This window comes from Myripristis murdjan, chromosome 16 (assembly GCF_902150065.1).
Source record: "Myripristis murdjan chromosome 16, fMyrMur1.1, whole genome shotgun sequence".
In the NCBI taxonomy this organism is placed as follows: Eukaryota; Metazoa; Chordata; class Actinopteri; order Holocentriformes; family Holocentridae; genus Myripristis; species Myripristis murdjan.
Window position 1 is genome coordinate 25,884,255 of NC_043995.1, and position 21,651 is coordinate 25,905,905.

General features: G+C 39.9%; 1 protein-coding gene and 1 pseudogene across 1 annotated transcript; both read right to left on the reverse strand.

Annotated features, from left to right (window-relative positions):
• Positions 1 to 1,964: 1,964 nt before the first annotated feature.
• Positions 1,965 to 14,861, reverse strand: LOC115373692 (uncharacterized; annotated as a pseudogene).
• Positions 14,862 to 17,633: 2,772 nt separating this feature from the next.
• LOC115373284 (NACHT, LRR and PYD domains-containing protein 1b allele 3-like) lies at positions 17,634 to 20,635 on the reverse strand. Its single transcript, XM_030071587.1, has 3 exons — positions 20,568 to 20,635; positions 18,982 to 19,039; positions 17,634 to 18,204 (listed from the first exon to the last, which is right to left on the reverse strand). The coding sequence occupies exons 2-3, from the start codon at positions 18,989 to 18,991 to the stop codon at positions 17,939 to 17,941; spliced, it is 276 nt and encodes a 91-aa protein (XP_029927447.1). The 5' UTR covers positions 18,992 to 19,039; positions 20,568 to 20,635; the 3' UTR covers positions 17,634 to 17,938.
• Positions 20,636 to 21,651: the final 1,016 nt, after the last annotated feature.

The following is a 21,651-nucleotide window of genomic DNA, read 5'->3' on the forward strand; positions in this document are numbered from 1 at the left end:
ATAAACACACTCCTAAACCTTGTGGAAAGCCTTCCTAGAAGAGTTGAAGCTGTTATAGCTGCAAAGGATGGGCCCACATCATATTAAATGCTATGGTTTAAGAATAGGATGTCACTCATGTTCATATGTGTGTGAAGGCAGCCGAGCGAATACTTTTGGCAATATAGTGTATATGACGTGTGTTAAGCTTGACCCCTGACCTCAAGATATCTGAATGAAAATGGCTTGGGGTTGGGGGGGGGACTTAGGACCAGTCAGTTAGGTTGACTCGGGGTCAGAGCCGTTTTGGTGTTTGTATAATAAAGGTGAGGGGGTCACTTCCTCTACAGGCCTGGATGATGACGACTTTGGGTTTGTTCACCAGCACCGGACAGTTCTCGGAGTTCAGGTGTTTGTAGATATTCTCGATGCAGAACTCATCGGGATTATTCTTCATCCAGTGGACGCTGTGGATGACTCCCAAGTTCCCATGAGACATGATGACCACAAAGTTATATCCTGTTTACATTTTAAGGCTTCTGTTAGCCTCCGCTATGGCACGTCAACCAGGTCACTCACTACTGTTGCCTGGATAGGAGGATTTTGCTCCACTTTTTTTCTGCTGTGTTGGAGCTCAGTAATGAACAGAGGTTAATGGCTGTAATCTTTATTTTTATTTATTTATTTATTTTTTTTTGTCACCACGTCACCAGTCAGCAACAGAACTCGTTCCTGGTAGCCTACATGGTGACAGTCTGGATCAGGGGTGTTGAACTGTGTGCCATGGAAGGCCAAGAGGCTGCTTATTTTCATTGAAACCAAAAACTACACCACATGATTTCACTGAATGGTTCCTCCTCTCTGCTTGAAGGAGAGGTAGTGAGACTTTCTCTTCAAGTCCCACCAGTGAAAATCATGACCTGAGAATGAGATCATTTGGAAGTCATTTTTTGACAAAAATGAGTTTTTTGCCTAAATCATCTCCTCTTGATGCTGGCCAACTCTGGTAAAATTGCCAGCATCCTCAGTTGAACAGATCATGCCATTCTACCCCTGAATCATGTCAAAACGGTGACTTAGGCAGTTTTATTTTGCATATGTCAAAGGAAAATGTGACTTAGGCAATTTTACGTTATTTAGGCTATTTTAGGCGTTTCAAGATGGCAGCGGGCCCTGCGATGGACTGGCGACCTGTCCAGGGTGTTTCCTTGCCTTCGCCCTATGTGCGCTGGGATAGGCTCCAGCATCCCCCCGCGACCCTAGTGAGGATAAGCGGTTTAGAAGATGAATGAATGAATGAATGAAGATGGCAGCGGTATCAAGAAGAAAGAAACTTTTCTCTGCAAGTGAAGTTATTTCAATGATCCAGGGCCCATCCCCAATTGGTAAGTGATGAGGTTTAGTATAACATTGGCAAAAAACATTTTACAATTGCCTAAGTCAACAAAGGCATGTTCAGAAATTTGCCCGTCATTTATTTGTTATGTTACATAATTGACTGACATTGATTTTAGTATGTCAGCAGTCATCTTTTTTATAACCTTTTTGAGTGAAATTATCAATAAATATCATAGTTAATTTTTGGTGAAGTTTTTTGTGTCTCCTGAAAAAATGCTTTAGGCAATTACTTTAGGAAGGTGTCATTACGAGAAATGAGTGTGTTGACATAGCAACAATAAAAAATTATTTTACCACATGCAACAAACTGCATGTAAGCTGCACTGTGCATCATGATCCTTGAGGTGAAGGTTAATGTTAATGTTAAGGTTAGGGCAGAATCAAGCACTACCTTGCTGAATCAAGTGCGCATGTGTGAGTGTGTGCAATAACAAACTGCAGAATGTTTTAATTGACCAATCAGAGAGTATTCAACACAGCTGTGTAATAAACAAAGAACCAGTGACTAACAACAACAATTGGTGGGTGGATAGTTGCTAAAATCATCACAAAGAAGCAGAAAATGGTAAAGGTAAAATAATTTGGTTTACTGGCATAATCCAAAAGTTAAAACCACATTTTTTAATTTGCAACAGCCCATCTGTGCAAATTCATGAGGGTTAAATAACGGACATGCATGATAGTCATTCCTTGTAGGAGGTTCCACTGCACCCTTTGTGAGTAATTTCTGATGAAAACATGATAGTATAAAATATACTGAATGAAAAGGAGGGTTCAGAATGAATTTTTCCGATGGTGTGAATAATTTCTGACATGATTCTCTAATAAACATATAAACAGGCTACGCTTCTTCTTTTCAGCCTGATGGAAAAATTACAGTATATTAAAGTATACTGAATGGAAAAGGGGGTTCAGCATGAATGTTTCCTATGGCATATACAATTACTTAGAAAAATGCTGGTCTGTGTTTTTAAGCTCATTGATAATTATTCCTGAGGTCTGAAATGAGGTATGGCTCCAATTCCTCAAGAATTTCGTAGAAAATATCTCTGCCCCTGGTGCCAGAGGCATTCAGGGGCCCACTGTAGAGCTCCCTCATCCTTGCCTGGCTGGTAGCTTGAGCCATGATGGTGTTGTAGCTCTCCTGGTTGATGACCCCGCTGTCGAGCAGCTCGTCCAGGAGAGATGGAACCGTGTTCACTCTCTGGATCAGCGCAGTGCGGTGCCTATCCACAAAGTGCCTGTCTGAGGAAAAAGAGAATGAAAAATAACCAATAGGTGATTCATTTGACATTAATGTAATAATGTCAAATGTAAGTCAATCTTCTGATTTTCTAAGCAAAGGGTTTACGTTGAGTGACAGTCACGCAACAGCAAGAGTGACACATAAATGTATTTGATGCCAACATTCACTCTGAAAGAACAAGCATCATCCCCTAGTAACCCCCATCTCTCCCCCACCACCACAGTTGTGATCAATGTGAAAATAAGCCAGTAGTTAGCTCTAGTGCAGCCAGATTCTCAGTTTACCTTTTACTTTCTGCAGATAATTTTAAGCCCCTGATAGAGCGAGGACTGCACACAAGGCATGCCCTTCACTTACCTCCTGACATGGTCCGTACGGCAGATGCTCCGGCTGAGGGTCCCTGGGCTGCAAGACAACAGAGGAAAATTAAAACTCCATCATAAATGGATAAGCCAACAGTTCTTAGACTCTGTACTTGCTTATGTGTCCCCATACAGGAAACATGGCTAACAAAACGGTGGTAAGTACAAGGATACCACACTGCACTAGTCTCACATCTATGATGAATCTGTGTGTCCAACTATAGGCAACACAGGTTGATATAAATAGTTTAATGTGAAACTGAACAACACTGCAGTTCCTACAGCCGCCTGCAGTGGGTATTCATGATGTTAGACAAAAATGCCCTCAGGTGGTTCAGGATGAAACTCCAGGACAAGTTGAAGCTCGTTTCACATATTTCAATTCAACAGTTTAAATGAAGATTTGTTTATTACTTAGTGATCCTATTTCTCACAGCCACTATCTCCTTTCATTACATGTAGTATTCCTAATCTAATGTTACTATTAGTATCTGTAGTGCTATTATTTTTACTATTGATATAAGGTTACAGTTTCTCTCTGCTGTGTCTGTGTGTTTATCTATTATTCACATTTCCTGCTATAAATACACACATTTGTAAGAAAAGGGCTTTCTCATAATATGTCGATCCTGTGGAAATAAAGGTTCACTGACTACTAAGAAAGCAGGAAAGCACTCACTGTCAGCAGACGCCGAGGATACTGCTTTTGAGTCGCGCTCTGCAAAAAGAAAGAGAATTTGCTTACAGATTAATTGCTCAGGGTGTCTTCTGTTTAGCATAGCTGTGAAGAGCTTTGTGGTATTTTACTGTCTTTGTTGTTCACTTGCTAACAAATGTGTCATTAACACCTCAGGCTCAGCAGTTTGCCATTCATGCACACAGGTGTGAACGCTGGTAGGGGGAACACACACACACACACTCACACATACTTGGTAACACACACACCTCTTGGGAAGAGGTAGAACCGATTTGTTAAGGTGCATCGGTCTTTCTTTGGCATCTGTCTTTTTTTGTCGTCACAGGGAAATTTCTCAAAGCGCTTCATGACCTGTGTGGATGAAAGTAAGCCAGTTAGGCCAAGAGACATCAGATAAATCATCCAGCATTACTGAGTCATTCGTATAATCCTGCTGTTCCTATAATTGCACAGTTGTTGCTGATGTTACCTGTTGGATTCCAGTGATGACAGTTCAGTGTTAAGTCAAAGTTCCACTTCTTCTTATAAAATTGCAAAACTTACCTTCCTGAACAGCTCCTCGATGTGATCCTCGCGCCAAAATTTTTTGAATTCTTCAGCAATGCACTCGATGAGAAGAGACCCAAATTGTGGGTGTCTGTATGACTTAGTATCTGCAGGATTAAACACAGACATTGAAACTAAATTAATTGACATTTGAGGGATATCAGCCCCTCTCAGTACTGTTTATGAATAGTTGATGAGTGAAATCCTTTTTTTTCCCCTCTCCTCTCCCCTATGAACTGACCAGGGGTGCAGGACAGCAGGGAGATGAAGTCTTTTTCTTTGTGTCTGAAGCCGTCCTCCACCATGTCGTCTGCCTGGCTGGGCTGCGGCTCACAATCCGAGGCCATGATGGCACTGTCCCCATCGCTAATAAACACAGATCCATCTTCGTCTGAAAAATACATAACATACCTTGAATACAGTGCATGAAAATTTCACTCGCTCAAATCCAACAAAGCATACTTCAGCTACACAAAATACAGAATGTTTTTTTTACACAAGCATATTGCACAGCTCATAGATTATGACAGATTTGGATATTAAAGTGATAGCTGGGGAAGCATCTTCTAACAACTGTCCGATTGGGGGGCGGGACTTAGGACCAGTCAGTTAGGTTGACTCGGGGTCAGAGCTGTTTTGGTGTTTGTATAATAAAGGTGAGGGGATTACTGGATGGCCTGGCCTGGATGATGATGACTTTGGGTTTGTCCACCAGCGCCGGACAGTTCTCGGCGTTCAGGCGTTGGTAGATATTCTTGATGCAGAACTCATCATGATTATTCTTCAACCAGTGGACGCCGTGGATGACTCCCAAGTTCCCATGAGACATGATGACCACAAAGACACTGTCTGTCTGGGAGAGCCCTGGGAGCTGTGAGAACTCCTTCACGGCGTTGTCAATTTCCTGCAAGACCACAACATACCACCCAAATCAGCCAGAGGAATCCTTTAACGACAGATTTTTTTCACCCCTTTGTTAAATATTACCTGTCCACAGAGGTTGGTGTGTTTAGATACTTTGTAACCCAGTTCCTTGAGAAGACGCTCCATATTCTGCTCATCTTTCTCAGCTTCAAGTCTTGTCCTCTCCGGATCGTCAAAATCCCGATTGACGATGAGCAAAGCCAGCCGACTCTCAAAGGACTTCTCATCCACGGGGTAAACCTACCAGAACAAATTATTTAAAAGGCAGCAGTGTTGATGTGCACTGTTTATGACATGGTTAGAAACAACATCTTGAATAGATCAATTTTGTAATGTCTGCTTGTAATGACAGAAAATACATTGTGTGAAACTGCAAAAATTAAAATGTCACACTTTTCCTTTTCCACAACATAAATATGCCTTCAAAGGAAGCATCAAGTACATGCAGTGTGCATCCATCAGTGACATTACAATTTAACTAATTCTATGATTTGAAGATTTTGCATGCAGCTTACAATAGAACCTTATAGTGAAACGACAATATATAACATTGATAAGACTGTATACACAAAATCTGGCAACTAATTCAGACCATATCAGATGTTTTATATTACATTTAAATTTATGATTCATGATTATGATAGACTTACATCTTCCTCATCCTGTCTTTGTTTCTTTGCCTCCATGGTCGATGCTGTTGTGCCTGGAAGAACAAAGCAGGGGGTCACTGCTGGGATTACAGCTCAAAAACGCCTTCTTGTCAACTTTAAATCATAACGAGGCAGCGCTTTAGAAAAAACAAATGAGGGAAATGATAAGCTTTTATCAGGCTAAATTGCTTTTGAAAATGACAATATGAGGGGTTTCACTGCCAAAATGTTATACATCAGTGTTACATATGCATAATTGTGCTGTATCTGTCATCCATGTAACATTAACAGCTCATTACGTTATTTTCTTTCATGCAAGCAATTGCTTGTTGTATATCATACATACAGATGCACACTAGAGGACTCTTTAAAAAAGGCCAGTTTTGTAAAGCCCTAAAAATGTGGTACTTTTACCATAACTTATACTGATCATGATACATTTCAGAACTCTTGAGTGCGTTAAGCTCATTCAAAAGAAAAAACGTGTAGCGTAGTAACTGCAAAAATAAGCCAGTCCTGCTTATTTTCTGCTTAGCTGAGGGTCCTGGGGCTTACAGACAACAAGTTAAATGGTAAAGGAAAAAATTAAAGATTAATGAATAATTCTCTGACTCTCTGTATTGCTGCTTTATTGTAGAGCTGGTTTAATATTCTTCATATCATGATTATTATTTAAATGAATATGGGACAGGTTGTCATGTGCGTCTAAGTTCAAGTTTGTCTATTTGTCCACATGCCCCTTAAATATTTTTTTCTAATTATTATTTTCTTGCAAACAAGGCACATATGAAAAATAGGGCTTGGCCTGGGTATGTTTCCTGTGCGAGTCTAAGTCTTAAACAGGAAAACACTCACCGCAACCACCAGAATGCAGATGATATTAGATACTTTCTTTTTGACATTGATATGACTGTTTCCGCTCATGCTGGGTAAACTCACCGAGTTTCTGCGCCTCCTCGTTGCAGCCGATCTCCGTCAGCAGCTCCGCGGTGACCTGCAGCGCTCCGGACTCCGTGAATGTGGACACTAGAGCGTCTGTGATGCCCAGAAAGTCTTTTCCCTCCACGGCATAAGTCTTGAGGCGCGGCTCCCCCTCCGGTCCAGCAGCGCGGCGCGGAACTTGTTCAACTTCTTCTCCGTAAGATCCTCCAGCGAGTCTTTAATCGCCGCTTTGATGGTTTTGGGTGGTATTTCTCCTCAGTCTCTTGGAGGTGAACCGTCGTCTTGACCTCAGAGCCACTTCACCGTGGAAAAAAAGCTGCAATTTCCTTCCTTCGCGCCCGGGGAAGAAAAGGCACCGCCTACATCGTGTTGCTAAGCTTGCAATGTCACTAAAGGGAAATTAATTCAAACCATATGAGAAGACTCCTGTAATATACCTGGTCAGGCCAGTTGTCTTGTTCAGTAAAAAAAAAAAAAAAAAAGAAAAAAAAATGAAATTTAATTAACCCTCTATGGCAGGGGTGGGCAATCATGTGCCATGGAGGGCCGAGTGGCTGCAGGTTTTCTTTCCAACCAAAAACTCCGCCAGGTGATTTCACTGATTACCTCACCTTCAAGCAGAGGGCAGGGACTAATCAGTGAAATCAGCTGGTGTGGTTTTTGGTTGGAAAGAAAACCTGCAGCCTCTCGGCCCTCCATGGCACATGATTGCCCACCCCTGCTCTATGGTATGATGTTGCCCTCAGGCAGCGAACCCATTTTTGACCTGTCAAATATCTACAGTGCACCCCTTTAAATGATGCAATACTTTAAAAAAGAGGGAAAAGCACGAGGAACCAATTACAATACTTTAATACTGTCACATGATGTCCAGGAAGCCATTTTGAAAACCTTTTTGGCGGGCTTTTTCTCAGGAACCAGCTCTGCTATCTTGCTGCATCAAAAGATGTTCGAAACGTGATTTCCTGGCCCTTTTTTGCCTGGAAAAAATATTTTCAAAAAAATAGGTGAGTAAACTTTATGTTTTGATAGTTTCATGCAAGTTATTTGCTAATTAAATAGTAGAAACTTGTTTAAATGTAGCTGTTGCCCTGAGGCAACAACGTACCATTATGGAAAATTGCACATGTTGCCTTCAGGCAACACTGTACCGTTATGGAATCACAGCAGCAGCATGAGATACATCCTGTGTGCAATACATTACACTGTACATTCCTCCTCACTACTACGCACTCTATTCTATTTTTTTTTTTTTTTTTTTTTACTTTTATACTGTTATGATTCTGTGAATCTGGTACCTTGTATATTTTTTTATATATTTTATATTTTGTATTGTTGTGTTATATTGTCCTGCACTGAAATTGGAGTTGCTGCAATTTCATTCTACTATTGTAAAATGACAATAAAGGGCATTCTGATTCTGATTCTGATTTTGATCTGATTCTGAGATCATGGTAGTGTGTGTGTTTAATCAGGTTTAAAAGCATACCATTTATCACTACTCTATTTTGACCTTTATATTATAGTATGTTATGGTTATTATGGTTCTATTATATTAATATATAGACTACTAGTAAATGTTGCTTTTTCTATTTTCTTATAATTTCCACACATTTTTCCTCCATTGACAGGATGAATTCAGCCTCATTCTATGCCCCTTTAAGAAAGAGGGTAGAAATTAAACTCCCAGCAGATGACAGTGGTGATGACCTTGGACTGACTGTGCGCGTCAGGACAACACTGACCATTGGCCTGCTTGGATGGAGAAGAAGAGCAGATGCAAATACCCTGGATGTAAGGGTATAGTGAAAGTGCAGTGCACAAAATGTGCCACCTACCCGTGCTTCACCCCTAAAAAAAACTACTTCATGGAGTTCCATAACCACTGAGCAGCATCACCACAATTGATGGCACCATATGTCAGGAAATACACAGGGGACTGACAGAAAACATGCACTGAAATGAAGCAGTGATGATCAAACACTGGAATTTGACACTTGTTTCTTGTTTATTAAATGGTTATGAGATGAGTAGTTTAAAGTTAGTTAGACTTAGTTACACTACACGTTCATTTTAATGGGTTGTTCCTAAATGGTACAAAGTTGCCTACAGGCAACATTTCGCCAAGAACCCCCATAAGGGTTCATTTTGTAATGGTTTCAAATGTAAAATTTCATGACTTGTGACTCCTGAATGTTATTGAATATTTTTGCATTTGTTTATGAAATAAATAATGTTCAAACTGGAAGAAAAATGTTCTTTTGTACTGACGTACCATTATGGTACAATGCAGCTTTCAGGCAACGAACCCCAAAAACTTCCAAAAATAAATAAATAAATAAATTTTCTTCAAATTATGTTTATTTAGTCTATTTTGAGACATAAAAACACTCCAAACATTTTTTTCCTCACTGGCATCATAATGCGTACCATAGAGGGTTAAACACATAAATCGTTACTAAGCATTATAAAGACTATAGTGGAAAACCCTAACAACCCTGTAGGTTAAAATAAAATGTATAATAACTCTATAATAGATTTCAAGAATGCAATAATAATAAATAGTAATAATAAATAGGCGTCAATTCATAAATGCTTAGATTTAGCAGAGGATGCTCAAAATATACATATATGACATGTGTGTTAAGCTTGACCCCTGACCTCAAGATATCTGAATGAAAATGGCTTCTTTGTTCCAAACAGTTTGGGGCACAAACCATACAGTAGAAACGTGATTTTTCTGTATTGTAAAATGGTGTATTTCTGAAAAAAAAAAAAAAAAGGGGGGGGGGGGGGGGGGGGGGGCCTTAACAGTCTTGCAAATGTATAAATTGGGTTTGACTGGAAAGCTGACACTCTTGTGAGTTCAGTGAGCCACATGTGATTCATGTGTGATGCTGTTAATCCCCACTTCATTATAGTGACAGCATGTTTTGAAACCTGACATCACTGTGTAAAATGAACTTTACATCCACAAACTAGAGGATAATTCAAGAAACCAAAATTGTAATAAATCGTCATATTGAATCATGATACTAGTGAATCGCAGTTCATAGCGAAACGGCATCCGAGCATCGAATCCGGAGATAAGTATATCGTCCCAGCCTGAGCGTGTATGTTTGTTTACAACAGCAGGAACAAACACAGTGAGTGAGCCTAGTCTGTCACTAAATTAATTTTCTTGGTGGCTGACCACATAAACCTTGTGCGACCTAGCAACAGCATCAGTAAGGGGGGGGCGGGACTTAGGACCAGTCAGTTAGGTTGACTCGGGGTCAGAGCTGTTTTGGTGTTTGTATAATAAAGGTGAGGGGATTACTTCCTCTGCAGGCCTGGATGATGACGACTTTGGGTTTGTTCACCAGCGCCGGACAGTTCTCGGAGTTCAGGTGTTTGTAGATATTCTCGATGCAGAACTCATCTGGCTTATTCTTCATCCAGTGGACGCTGTGGATGACTCCCAAGTTCCCATGAGACATGATGACCACAAAGACGCTGTCTGTCTGGGAGAGCCCTGGGAGCTGCGAGAACTCCTTCACGGCTTTGTCAATTTCCTGCAAGACCACAACATGCCACCCAAATCAACCAGAGGAATCCTTTAACAACAGATACATTGTGTGAACCTCCAAAAATAAATATGCCTTCAAAGGAAGTATTAGGTAGATACAGTGTGCATCCATCTAAATTAAACCAACAAAATCTATGATTTTGATCTAAGATTTTGCATGCAGCTTACAAGAACCTTATAATCATCTTACACCGAAACTATAATCTGTCATTGATAACACTGTACACACAAAATCTGGCAACTAATTCAGACCATATCAGATGTTTTATATTGCATTTAAATTTATGATTCATGATTATGATAGACCTACATCTTCATCATCCTGTCTTTGTTTCTTTGCCTCCATGTGTGATGCTGCAGCGCCGGGAAGAACAAAGCAGGGGGTAACTGCTGGGATTACAGTTCAAAAATGCCTTCTTGGCAACTTTAAATCATAACGAGGCAGTGCCTTAAAAAAAATGAGGGAAATGATAAGCTTTTATCAGGCTAAACTGCTTTTGAAAATGACAATATGAGGGGTTTCACTGCCAAAATGTTATACATCAATTTTACATATGCATAATTGTGCTGTGTGACATCTGTCATCCATGTAATAGTAACAGCTCATTAAGTCATTTTCTTTGAGGCAAGTAATTACTTGTTGTATAGTTTTGCCAAGCCCTAAAAATGTGATACTCTCTATGGCCTCTATGGCTTGTAGTGTCGCAGCCATAAAAACATCTGCACAAGAAATTGCAATGGCATATCAAAGCTATCAAGCCACCCGGGAGGGGAGGGGGGGGTTATATCCTGTTTACATTTTAAGGTTTCTGTTAGCCTCCGCTATGGCACGTCAACCAGGTCACTCACTACTGTTGCCTGGATAGGAGGATTTTGCTCCACTTTTTTTCTGCTGTGTTGGAGCTCAGTAATGGACAGAGGTTAATGGCTGTAATCTTTATTTTTATTTTATTTTATTTTATTTATTTATTTTTTGTCACCACGTCACCAGTCAACAACAGAACTCGTTCCTGGTAACCTACATGGTGACAGTCTGGATCAGGGGTGTCGAACTATGTGCCATGGAAGGCCAAGAGGCTGCTTATTTTCATTGAAACCAAAAACTACACCACATGATTTCACTGAATGGTTCCTCCTCTCTGCTTGAAGGAGAGGTAGTGAGACTTTCTCTTCAGGTCCCACCGGTGAAAATCATGACCTGAGAATGAGATCATTTGGAATATCAACACCTTCCTAAAATAATCGCCTAAGTCATTTTTTGTCAAAAATTAGTTTTTGGCCTAAATCATCTCCTCTTGATGCTGGCCACCCCTGGTAAAATTGCCAGTATCCTCAGTTGAACAGATCATGCCATTCTACCCCTGAATCATGTCAAAACGGTGACTTAGGCAGTTTTATTTTGCATATGTCAAAGGAAAATGTCAATTAGGCAATTTTACATTATTTAGGCTATTTTAGGCGTTTCAAGATGGCAGCGGTATCAAGAAGAAAGAAACTTTTCTCTGCAAGTGAAGTTATTTTAATGATCCAGGGCCCATCCCCAATTGGTAAATGATGAGGTTTAGTATAACATTGGCATATAACATTTTATAATTGCCTAAGTCAACAAAGGCATGTTCAGAAATTTGCCCATTTATTCCTAGTGAGGATAAGCGGTTTAGAAGATGAATGAATGAATGTTACATAATTGACTGACATTGTTTTTAGTATGTCAGCAGTAATCTTTTTATAACCTTTTTTGACTGAAATTATTAATAAATATCAGTTAATTTTTGGTGAAGTTTTTTGTCTCCTGAAAAAATGATTTAGGCGATTACTTTAGGAAGGTGTCATTATGAGAAATGAGTGTGTTGACATAGCAACAATAAAAAATTATTTTACCACATGCGACAAACTGCATGTAAGATGCACTATGCATTATCATCCTTCAGGTGAAGGTTAATGTTAATGTTAAGGTTAGGACAGAATCAAGCACTACTGTGCTGAATCAAGTGCGCATGTGTGAGTGTGTGCAATAACAAACTGCAGAATGTTTTAATTGACCAATCAGAGAGTATTCAACACAGCTGTGTAATAACCAAAGAACCAGTGACTAATGAGAACAATTGGTGGGTGGATAGTTGCTAAAATCATCAAAGAGGCAGAAAATGGTAAAGGTAAAATACTTTCGTTTATTGGCATAATACAAAAGTTAAAACCACATTTTTTGCAATAGCCCATCTGTGCAAATTCATGAAGGTTAAATAACGGACATGCATGATAGTCATTCCTTGGACGAAAAGTTCCACTGCACCCTTTGTGAATAATTTCAAATGAAAACATGATAGTATGCTAAAATATACTGAATGACTAACAGGTTCAGAATGAATTTTTCCGATGGTGTGAATAATTTCTGACATGATTCTCTAATAAACATATAAACAGGCTACGCTTCTTCTTTTCAACCTGATGGAAAAATTACAGTATATTAAAGTATACTGAATGGAAAAGGGGGTTCAGCATGAATGTTTCCTAAGGCATATACAATTACTTAGAAAAACGCTGGTATGTGTTTTTAATCTCATTATTAATTATTCCTGAGGTCTGAAATGAGGTATGGCTCCAATTTCTCAAGAATTTTGTAGAAAATATCTTTGCCGCTGGAGCCACAGGCATTCAAGGGCCCCGTGTAGAGCTCCCTCATCCTTGCCTGGCTGGTAGCTTGAGCCATGATGGTGTTGTAACCCTCTTGTTTGATAATCCCCCTGTCGAGCAGCTCGTCCAGGAGAGGTGGAACCGTGCTCACTCTCTGGATCAGCGCAGTGCGGTGCGTATCCACAAAGTGCCTGTCTGAGGAAAAAGGGAATAGAAAATAACCAATAGGTGATTCATTTGAATCCATGTAATTACAGTACAACCATCAATTTTACTTTACTTTTACTCAATGAAATTCAACCTTCGGATTTTCAAAGCAAAGGGTTTACGTTGAGTGACAGTCATGCAACAGCCAGAGTGACACATAAATGTATTTGATGCCAACATTCACTGTGAAAGAACAAGCCCCCCCCCCCCCCCCCCCAAACAAACTCTTCAGATATACATCTGACAATATTGGAATGAAGTCAGTTGTGGAAATATTCACCATGTAGTTTAGATGCGAAACCCTGTGCCAATAGTTACACTGGTCACTATTACGCTTATTCAGTTGTGATCAATGAGAAAATAAGCCAGTGTTAGTTAGCTCTAGTGCAGTCAGATTCTCAGTTTACCTTTTACTTTCTGCAGATAATTTGAAGCCCCTGATAGAGCAAGGACTGCACACCAGGCATGCTCTTGACTTACCTCCTGACATGGTCCGTCCGGCAGATGCTCCGGCCGAGGGTCCCTAGGCTGCAAGACAACAGAGGAAAATTAAAACTCCATCATAAATGGATAAGCCAACAGTTCTTAGACTCTATACTTGCTTATGTGTCCCCATACAGGAAACATGGCTGACAAAACGGTGGTAAGTACAAGGATACCACACTGCACTAGTCTCACATCTATGATGAATCTGTGAGTAATTTATCACAGTTACTATCTCTAATCATTACATGTAGTATTCCTAATCCAATGTTGTTACTATTAGTATCAGTAGTGCTATATTATATTACTATTGATATTAAGGTATACTACTATTGAGGTAGTCTATGTAACAGTTTCTCTCTGTTGTGTCTGTGTATTTATCTATCAGTCACATTTCCTGCTATTAATACACATATTTGTAAGAAAGGGGCTTTCTCATAATATGTCTATCCTGTCGAAATAAAGGTTCACTAACTACTAAGAAAGCAGGAAAGCACTCACTGCGAGCAGACGCTGAGGATACTGCCCTTGAGTCGGTCTCTGCAAAAAAAAAAAAAAAAAAAAAAAAGAGAGAATTTGCTTACAGATTTATTGCTCAGGGTGTCTTCTATTTAGCATAAATGTTAAGAGCTTTGTGATATTTTACTGTTGCTGTTGTTCACTTGCTAACAAATGTGTCATTAATACCTCAGGATCAGCAGGTTGCCTTTCATTCAAAAGTTAAAGCAAAGAACATCCTGTGTGTATGTTAAGCAGTAAAAAGAGCCTTTACCCCCCTTTGTATTGGCTATACCCCAGTTTTCACAACCCAATCATCTCCGTTACGTGCGCAAATATTGATTGTGATATCGATATGATTGATATTCGCTTCGGTTCATGCGGTAACTCACCGAGTCTCTGCGCCTCTTCGCTGCAGTCGATCTCCCTCAGCAGCTCCAGAGTTATCCGCAGCGCTCCCGACTCTGTGAAGGTGGACACCAGGACCTGTGCGATGGTGATGTAGTCCTGTCCCTCCACGGAGCTCCTCTTGACGCGCGGTTCTCCCCTCCGGTCCAGCAGCGCCGCGCAAAATTTCTTGAACTTTTTCTCCGTCAGATCCTCCAGCGCGTCTTGGATGGCTGCTTTGATAGTTCTGGGTGGCATGTGTCCTCAGTCGACCACAAATAAACACACAAAAAATAAACAAAACAGCCGCCCTGTTTTACTGAAGCGCCTGCAACTTACTTCCCGCCGGGTTGTGACGGAGGAGGAGGCGGAGTAACGCTGCGCCGCTTTAAGTGTCACCGGAAAAATCGCACTCTTCTGAGATGCAAACGAAAATCCAAAATAAAGTGTGGTTAGTCTCTTACACAAGTTTAGATGGTTTATATAGCTGCTTTGGTGATTTTGGATGGCTTTTTTCTGCGGTCAACCAGAAATAAATCGTCCAAACATGTTGCTCTCAAGTCTTCCGACTTTACTTCCGACTTTGGACCTCGGAAGTTGACGCTTATGAACAGTGCATTTGTGGCTTCATCACGATAAGCATGCGGCGGGAGTTTAAAGTCACTACAGGGCAGGCCTACAGTCAATTCCCCACAAATCCTTATACAAACTATAGGAAAAGTCTCATAATCCTATAATAAGCCCCATAAGACTGATAACACACAAACCAAGTTGAACACATTCCTATGACAATTATTATAAATGAAAGAAATCCTATATTCATTTAATTTGACTAGTTTGTTGTCCACTACTTGACAATGCAAACATCACAAATAATGAAATAGTTTGAACTTTACACAGTAAGTAAAATAATGGTTTAGCAAGTAATAATAAGAATAAAATGAAATGAGAAAGTTAACTCAGGTCTGTAAGTAAATGACTCATTTGGTCAAAGGTTGCTGAGCATGGCGGTTTGAACTGTAGATTAGATGAACATTAGCAGATTCAGACAGCATACAATCATACGTTCACCGCCTTTATTCTTCTGAACACATCAGGTTATGCCCTCATATGCCGCTTCCCAGGGCCACCCCTGGCCAAATTGGGGCCCTAAGCGACATTTTATTTGGAGCCCACCCAGGTCAGTGAACTAAACAAGCATGTGTGTTATGAATTAAATAAATTCAATTCAAATAGCCTTAAACTGATCTTGATTGATAGGCTATAAACTTAAGCTAATATACAACCACCAGCTGGTCAATTTACCACTCCTTTTTCACAGAGGTCAATGCATATGCAGACAAATGCATTAACAAGACATTCAAGAAATGGTAAGAGGGCTGCTGGAAAATGTCATCTCCAGCGCACACTCGTCAGTCTCGGCACTGATTGCATTTACTTCTCATAACCTACAATTTCATAACAAAAATAGGTCATCGGACAGTCTGAGGAGGACATGCATGTTAGCGGTTAGTTGTTACGTCGCTACGTCGCTCGCAATCAGAGATGGACAGAGTACTCAACCCCAGTACTTGAGTAAGAGTAAAAATACTACTGGTCAAAATTTACTCTGTTACAAGTAAAAGTAGCTCAGTCCACATGTTACTTGAGTAAAAGTAAAAAAGTACTTGCTTTTAAAGGTTCTTAAGTATCCAAGGGTACATGCTTTTAAATTTACTTAAAGTAAAAGTAAGAGTAAGAGTAAATTTCTTATTTTTCACATCAATGAATTACTGTAATTTTTTCAATTTATAGGACCTTGTAACTCTTGTTTCAGAGAATTAACTCTTTGAAACCACCTGCACTAATGTGCTTGCGTGTAGAACCACAATGTTATACAAAGCCTGCAGAAACACCTATAAAAACAAATAAAATAAACAAGATCATAACAGGATCATAAGACTGAGACTCGTAGCCAGTGGATTCATCTCTTTCTTCTCCCGCTGCCGCCATTGCCGCGGTCTTGTTTTGAGTTGTTGGGATTCAAAAGAGTGTGGTTACTTTGGTGTTATCCTTATATGAGTAGGGGATGACATATTTCCGCTTTTATGTAGATCCCAGTGGAGAATGTGTACTGTGATAGGTTTCCCTCTTTGATAAACACAGCTTGTGTCCAACAGTATTTTAGAAAAAAAAACACAGCCGACCTTAAAGTAATGAGTACTTTTCAGCCTTCCTAGAAATTTACTCGAGTAAGAGTAAAAATATTTGTCTTGGAAATGTATTCGAGTAAGAGTAATAAGTATCAAAGAAATCTAATACTCGGGTAAAGTACAAATCCTCAGAGACTGTACTTAAGTACAGTACTCAAGTAAATTTACTCCGTTACTGTCCACCACTGCTCACAATGGCTGTTGGGTAATGTAGTTCCAGCCCCACGGCCTGTCCTACAAAGGAGCGAAGAAATCCTGAGCCAAAAGTAAAACCATAAGTGAAGTGGCGCTGCTGTTTTCATCATGAGAGAAGAAGTCTAGGAATGGCTGTGTGTTCATGAATTTATTTTAAAGTGTTTGCACGCGTTCCTGCAGCGTCTGGGGGATGAAACACAGGAAACATAATAAAACAAACGTTCATGCACCTTTTTGCCAGTCCGATTAGATTATTATGAACATGTCATGCAAAACAACAGGCTGTGCACAGCTGTTGCATTCATTAGAAAAGATGTCCTTAGATCCTCTCTGTATAATCTGGGCAATCACTGTGGTAGCCTACAAATAATAGTGTCTGTGCTGGATTCATTTAGTGGTTTTACCAGAAAATTACTGTGCAATCGGAAAAAAACCGTCTTACAACCCTTTGTTGTTTTGGTACCATCTAAATGAAGACGTTTGGATGTGTGACTCAGATTTCTGAAGTATGTCAGCTCTGTTTATCAGAGGCCAAAAAATGAATCATCCCTGATTGAAACCTTTGTGCTTGTGCTGAGCAAAAGAGCACCCATGAAATACCCATGAAGCAGCCAGAACCTGTCTGGTGGGATTACTCCTGTCACGCACACATGCTACCATTTGTAAACTGAAAAGGGGCTTCATATTTTCCTTTAAATGTGGTTTATTCATTTATTCATTCATATTTTTTCATACAGACCCACCAAAAGTAATATCACAATGTAACAGAAAAAAGTGATAAAATACTTCATCAGCACCTTAGAGTAAATGAAATTTTTTGGGGTAAACTCATGAGGATTAAATAAGGGACATGCATGATAGTCATTCCTTGAAAGAAAAGTCCCACTGCACCCTTTGTGAATAATTTCTTATGGGAAAATTATAGTATACGTATAAGTATAGTATATATATATATATATATATATATATATATATATATATATATATATATGTTGGACTCTGGTACTGTGTGTGCGTGTTTTTAATCTGATTATTTGGTACTCTTGAGTTCTAAAATGAGATATGGCTCCAGCTGATTAAGAATATGGTAGAACGTATCTTTTTCATCGGGGCCGCAAGCATTCAGGGGCCCCGCGTAGAGCTCCTTCATCTTCTCCTGGTTGGTGCGCTGAGCCATGACCCTGTTGTAGCCCTCCTGGTCGATGACAAACCTGTTGAGCAGCTCGCCCATGACAGGTTCCACCAGGCTCACTTTCTGGATCAGCGCGTCGCGGTACTTATCCACAAAGTGCCTGTCTGAGGAGAAAGGGAATGGAAAATAACCAATGACATTAATGTAATATAAGTATGATGATTTGTCAATGCAAAAAAAAAAAAAACAAACAATTTTACACATCCATATTTGTGCTTGGTCGATTCAATCCTCTGATTTCCAAAGCAAAGACTGTAAGATGACTCCTCAGGGGTTCCTTACGGAGCAAAACAGAATGCTTGCCAAAAAATGCAATTCTTACAGAAATCTCCAAATTTCAAACATTTTTGATATCAAATCAAAGCATGCATTTTGCTATGATGTTCCTCAAGGTCTTGGTGTCCTTGGTGCACATAGACGAGCTTGTGAGTGGCCATCGTAATCACGTATCATAATGTCCTACTCCTTAAATGTTAAAGGAAATGCGTAAAGAGATGCCTACCAAAAAAAAAAACAAAAAACAAACAAACAAAAAAAAAAACAATGTTTATTACACATTCATGACGATAATAACCTGACACACAGTGCTGAGCTGCATCTCAAATCAGTCTTTATAGATTTCCAGCTCTCAGAAGACAAATAGGCTACCACTCCAACTATCTGCTATTGACCTTTTAAGATCCCCTGTTTGCTCACTAAAATGGGTCTTTTTTAATCGTGAAAAACTCTTCAGATATACATCAACATGTCTGTCTTTTTGTCTACAATAAAAATCAAACCAAGAGAAAAGTTGCGTGTGTGCTGCTGCATTGTCAGATTAGATAATTTGAAGCCACTGATAGAGCGAGAGAGTCATTATCACTCCCAGTTCCTTAACTAACCTCCCGACATGGTCCTTATGCACCAGATGCTCCAGCTGCGGGTCCCGGGACTGCAAGACTATGGATGAAAATTAAAATGACATCATAAAAGTTTAGGCCTAGCTCTTGAGACTCCATGGTTACTTCTGTGTTCCCGTGCTGGAAGTGCAGCCAGCAGCTTCCTTTGTGAATGACAATCTCAAGTACAAGGATACCAAACAAAACTAAGAGTGGATTTATGATGGAAAACAACATAATCTCAGACAATAGCCTATAGGTGGTGCCTTATCACAGCGGATCACAGTGTCTGCCGGTAGCTCAGCTGTAAACTCCAAGTGCAAATAAACTGATTTCACTCCAATCTGACTGCTCAAACTTTGATCCGACACCAAACCTTCAGCGATAAAGAAGCATTGAAATAAGGACTTATTTTTTGTTGAGTGTTCCTGCTTCTTGTGGCTGTTACCTGTTATCATTGCATCTATTGTTACCATTATATTTTTTTAATGTAACATTAATAGTCATGTTAAGGGTATTTTTTTATTTAAATTAACTATTATCACAACTACAGGTAAGTTATCCGGCTTGTTGACGAGTCTCTGCTTATCGTTATCATTGTAAACTTGCTGTTTTCCTGTAAACCAGGTACATTTGCAGAAGAGGGCTTTCGCTTGGTATGTTCCATGCCGGAAGAGATTATGGAGAAAACAGGAAACTCACTCACTGTAAAGAGGGACGCTGCCAGGAATTTTGGTCCCCATGAAAAAAAAAAAAAAAAATGTATTTACTTGATGATGGTTTAATAATTTTATATTAGTTTTTACCTATTTTTTGGGGCCCCTGTCAGGCAAGGGCCCTTGGAATTGTCCTAACTTTTCCCCCATATATGGCGCCCCTGACTGCAAACACAAGTGTTGTTGAGGATACTGCCCCTGGGTCTGTGACTGCAACACAAACAGACACAATGCCCAGGAATTTGATTATAAACCTCCTGTACTTTTAGCCTAATCAGGAAGCACTGCACTGCTTTTGTTTAAGAAAGTACTATTGACTTGACAGCAAAAGTGCCACTAAGGGCCTTTTGCCTTTTTACACAGGCCAGTCAGTGTGAGAGCTACTGGCACAGGTTCAAAAATGAAAGCAAAAAGTATGCAAATGCAGATTTTTCAACTAAATTTTTTTTCCTCCTTCCCTCCGTTCTTTCTTGGTCAGTTAGACAGTTTTCACAAAGTTACATGGATTCTTACTATTTTTCTCCATGTTAAAGTGTTTTTTTTAGGGAGTTGTTCCTCATCCGACGTGAGGGTCCAAGGACAGCGGATGTTGTATTTCCTCTAAAGCCCTTTGAGGCAAATTTGAAATTTGTGATTCTGTGCTATATAAATAAATAAAATTGAATTGAATTGAATTGAATAAACAAGGGGGAGTTATTTGCACAGTTTTAAAAATTAAAGTAAAAATCCTGTTTTCTACCTTCAGTTGTTTTAAACTTTTTTCTATGCCTCTATATAGCCTGTGTTAACAAACTGAGCGCCCATGCAAGCAGATTCAGTGATTGATATTCTTCTGATATTAATTATAGCATTGATATGATTGAGATAACTTACCAAGTGACTCTGCCTCTTGAATGCTGCAGCGAAAATCTGGGACTGGGACTTGGGTAAAGTTCCTAACATTATCCTAATGTTCCTAATGTTCCTAAACCACACCCTTCAGCAGCTTCCTCCTCCTCCTCCTCCTCCTCCTCCTCCTCCTCCTCCTCCTCCTCCACCTCCCCTCCTCCTGCTCCTGTGTTGTTTTTTCCCTTTTTTATGTATATTTAGAAGCTCCATAATATTAAACTAATCCCAAAACAACCTAAAAAATAAAACAAAACAATAATAAAACAGAATCAGGGGGAGTCACATCATGCAGTTGTGTTCATGTGCAGTGAGACACAGCGGGACGTATTGCCACCGTCCAGGCTGCCAAACAGCTCTCGCCCCCAAAACCAGGCATAGGGCATGGGCTTTTAAAAATAATAGGAGGTAAAACAGGATTAAATTGTGTAGGGGAATGCTAGCATAAGGATGTGACATTTCTGTAACATCACTCATGCATTAATGTGTATTAATCTTGTACTATTGTTTCCAGGAAAGTGTCTGAGCAAACCTGCTATTTGGAAAATGTCCTGCACAAGGAAGCACAAGTAGGTCAAACACCATCAACTTATTTGGTCTTATTACACTTTGTTGTGTATGAATCATCTCAGTGCACATATTTAGCCTACCTGCTGTGTTTGTGTGACTCAGAGAAGATTTCTGAATTATTAGTGTGGGGGAGATATGAGTTTTACTCCTGTGTGTGTGTGTGTATGTGTGTGTGTGTGGGTGTGTGTGTGTGTGTGTCTGTCTGCCCATGCCTAATCCCGTAAACTACTGGGTCTGTGCCCTAAAGATCCTCTTGCGGTTGTGGTGATTCAAAACTTTTGCAAACTGCTTGCTGCTTTTGCTTCTTCCATTCGCTCTATTAATTCACAGTCTAGCTCGCCCGACCACAGTTGTGTCGCTTGTTTCTCTTACTGTGTGTATCTCATTCCACTACTTATCTTTCTGTTTTTTGCCACCATGAAATCCCAAGACACACACACCAAGTAACTGCTTACAAAAGACTGAGGTGTTACAAGACTCAAAGAAGGGAGCTTTTTTGTGA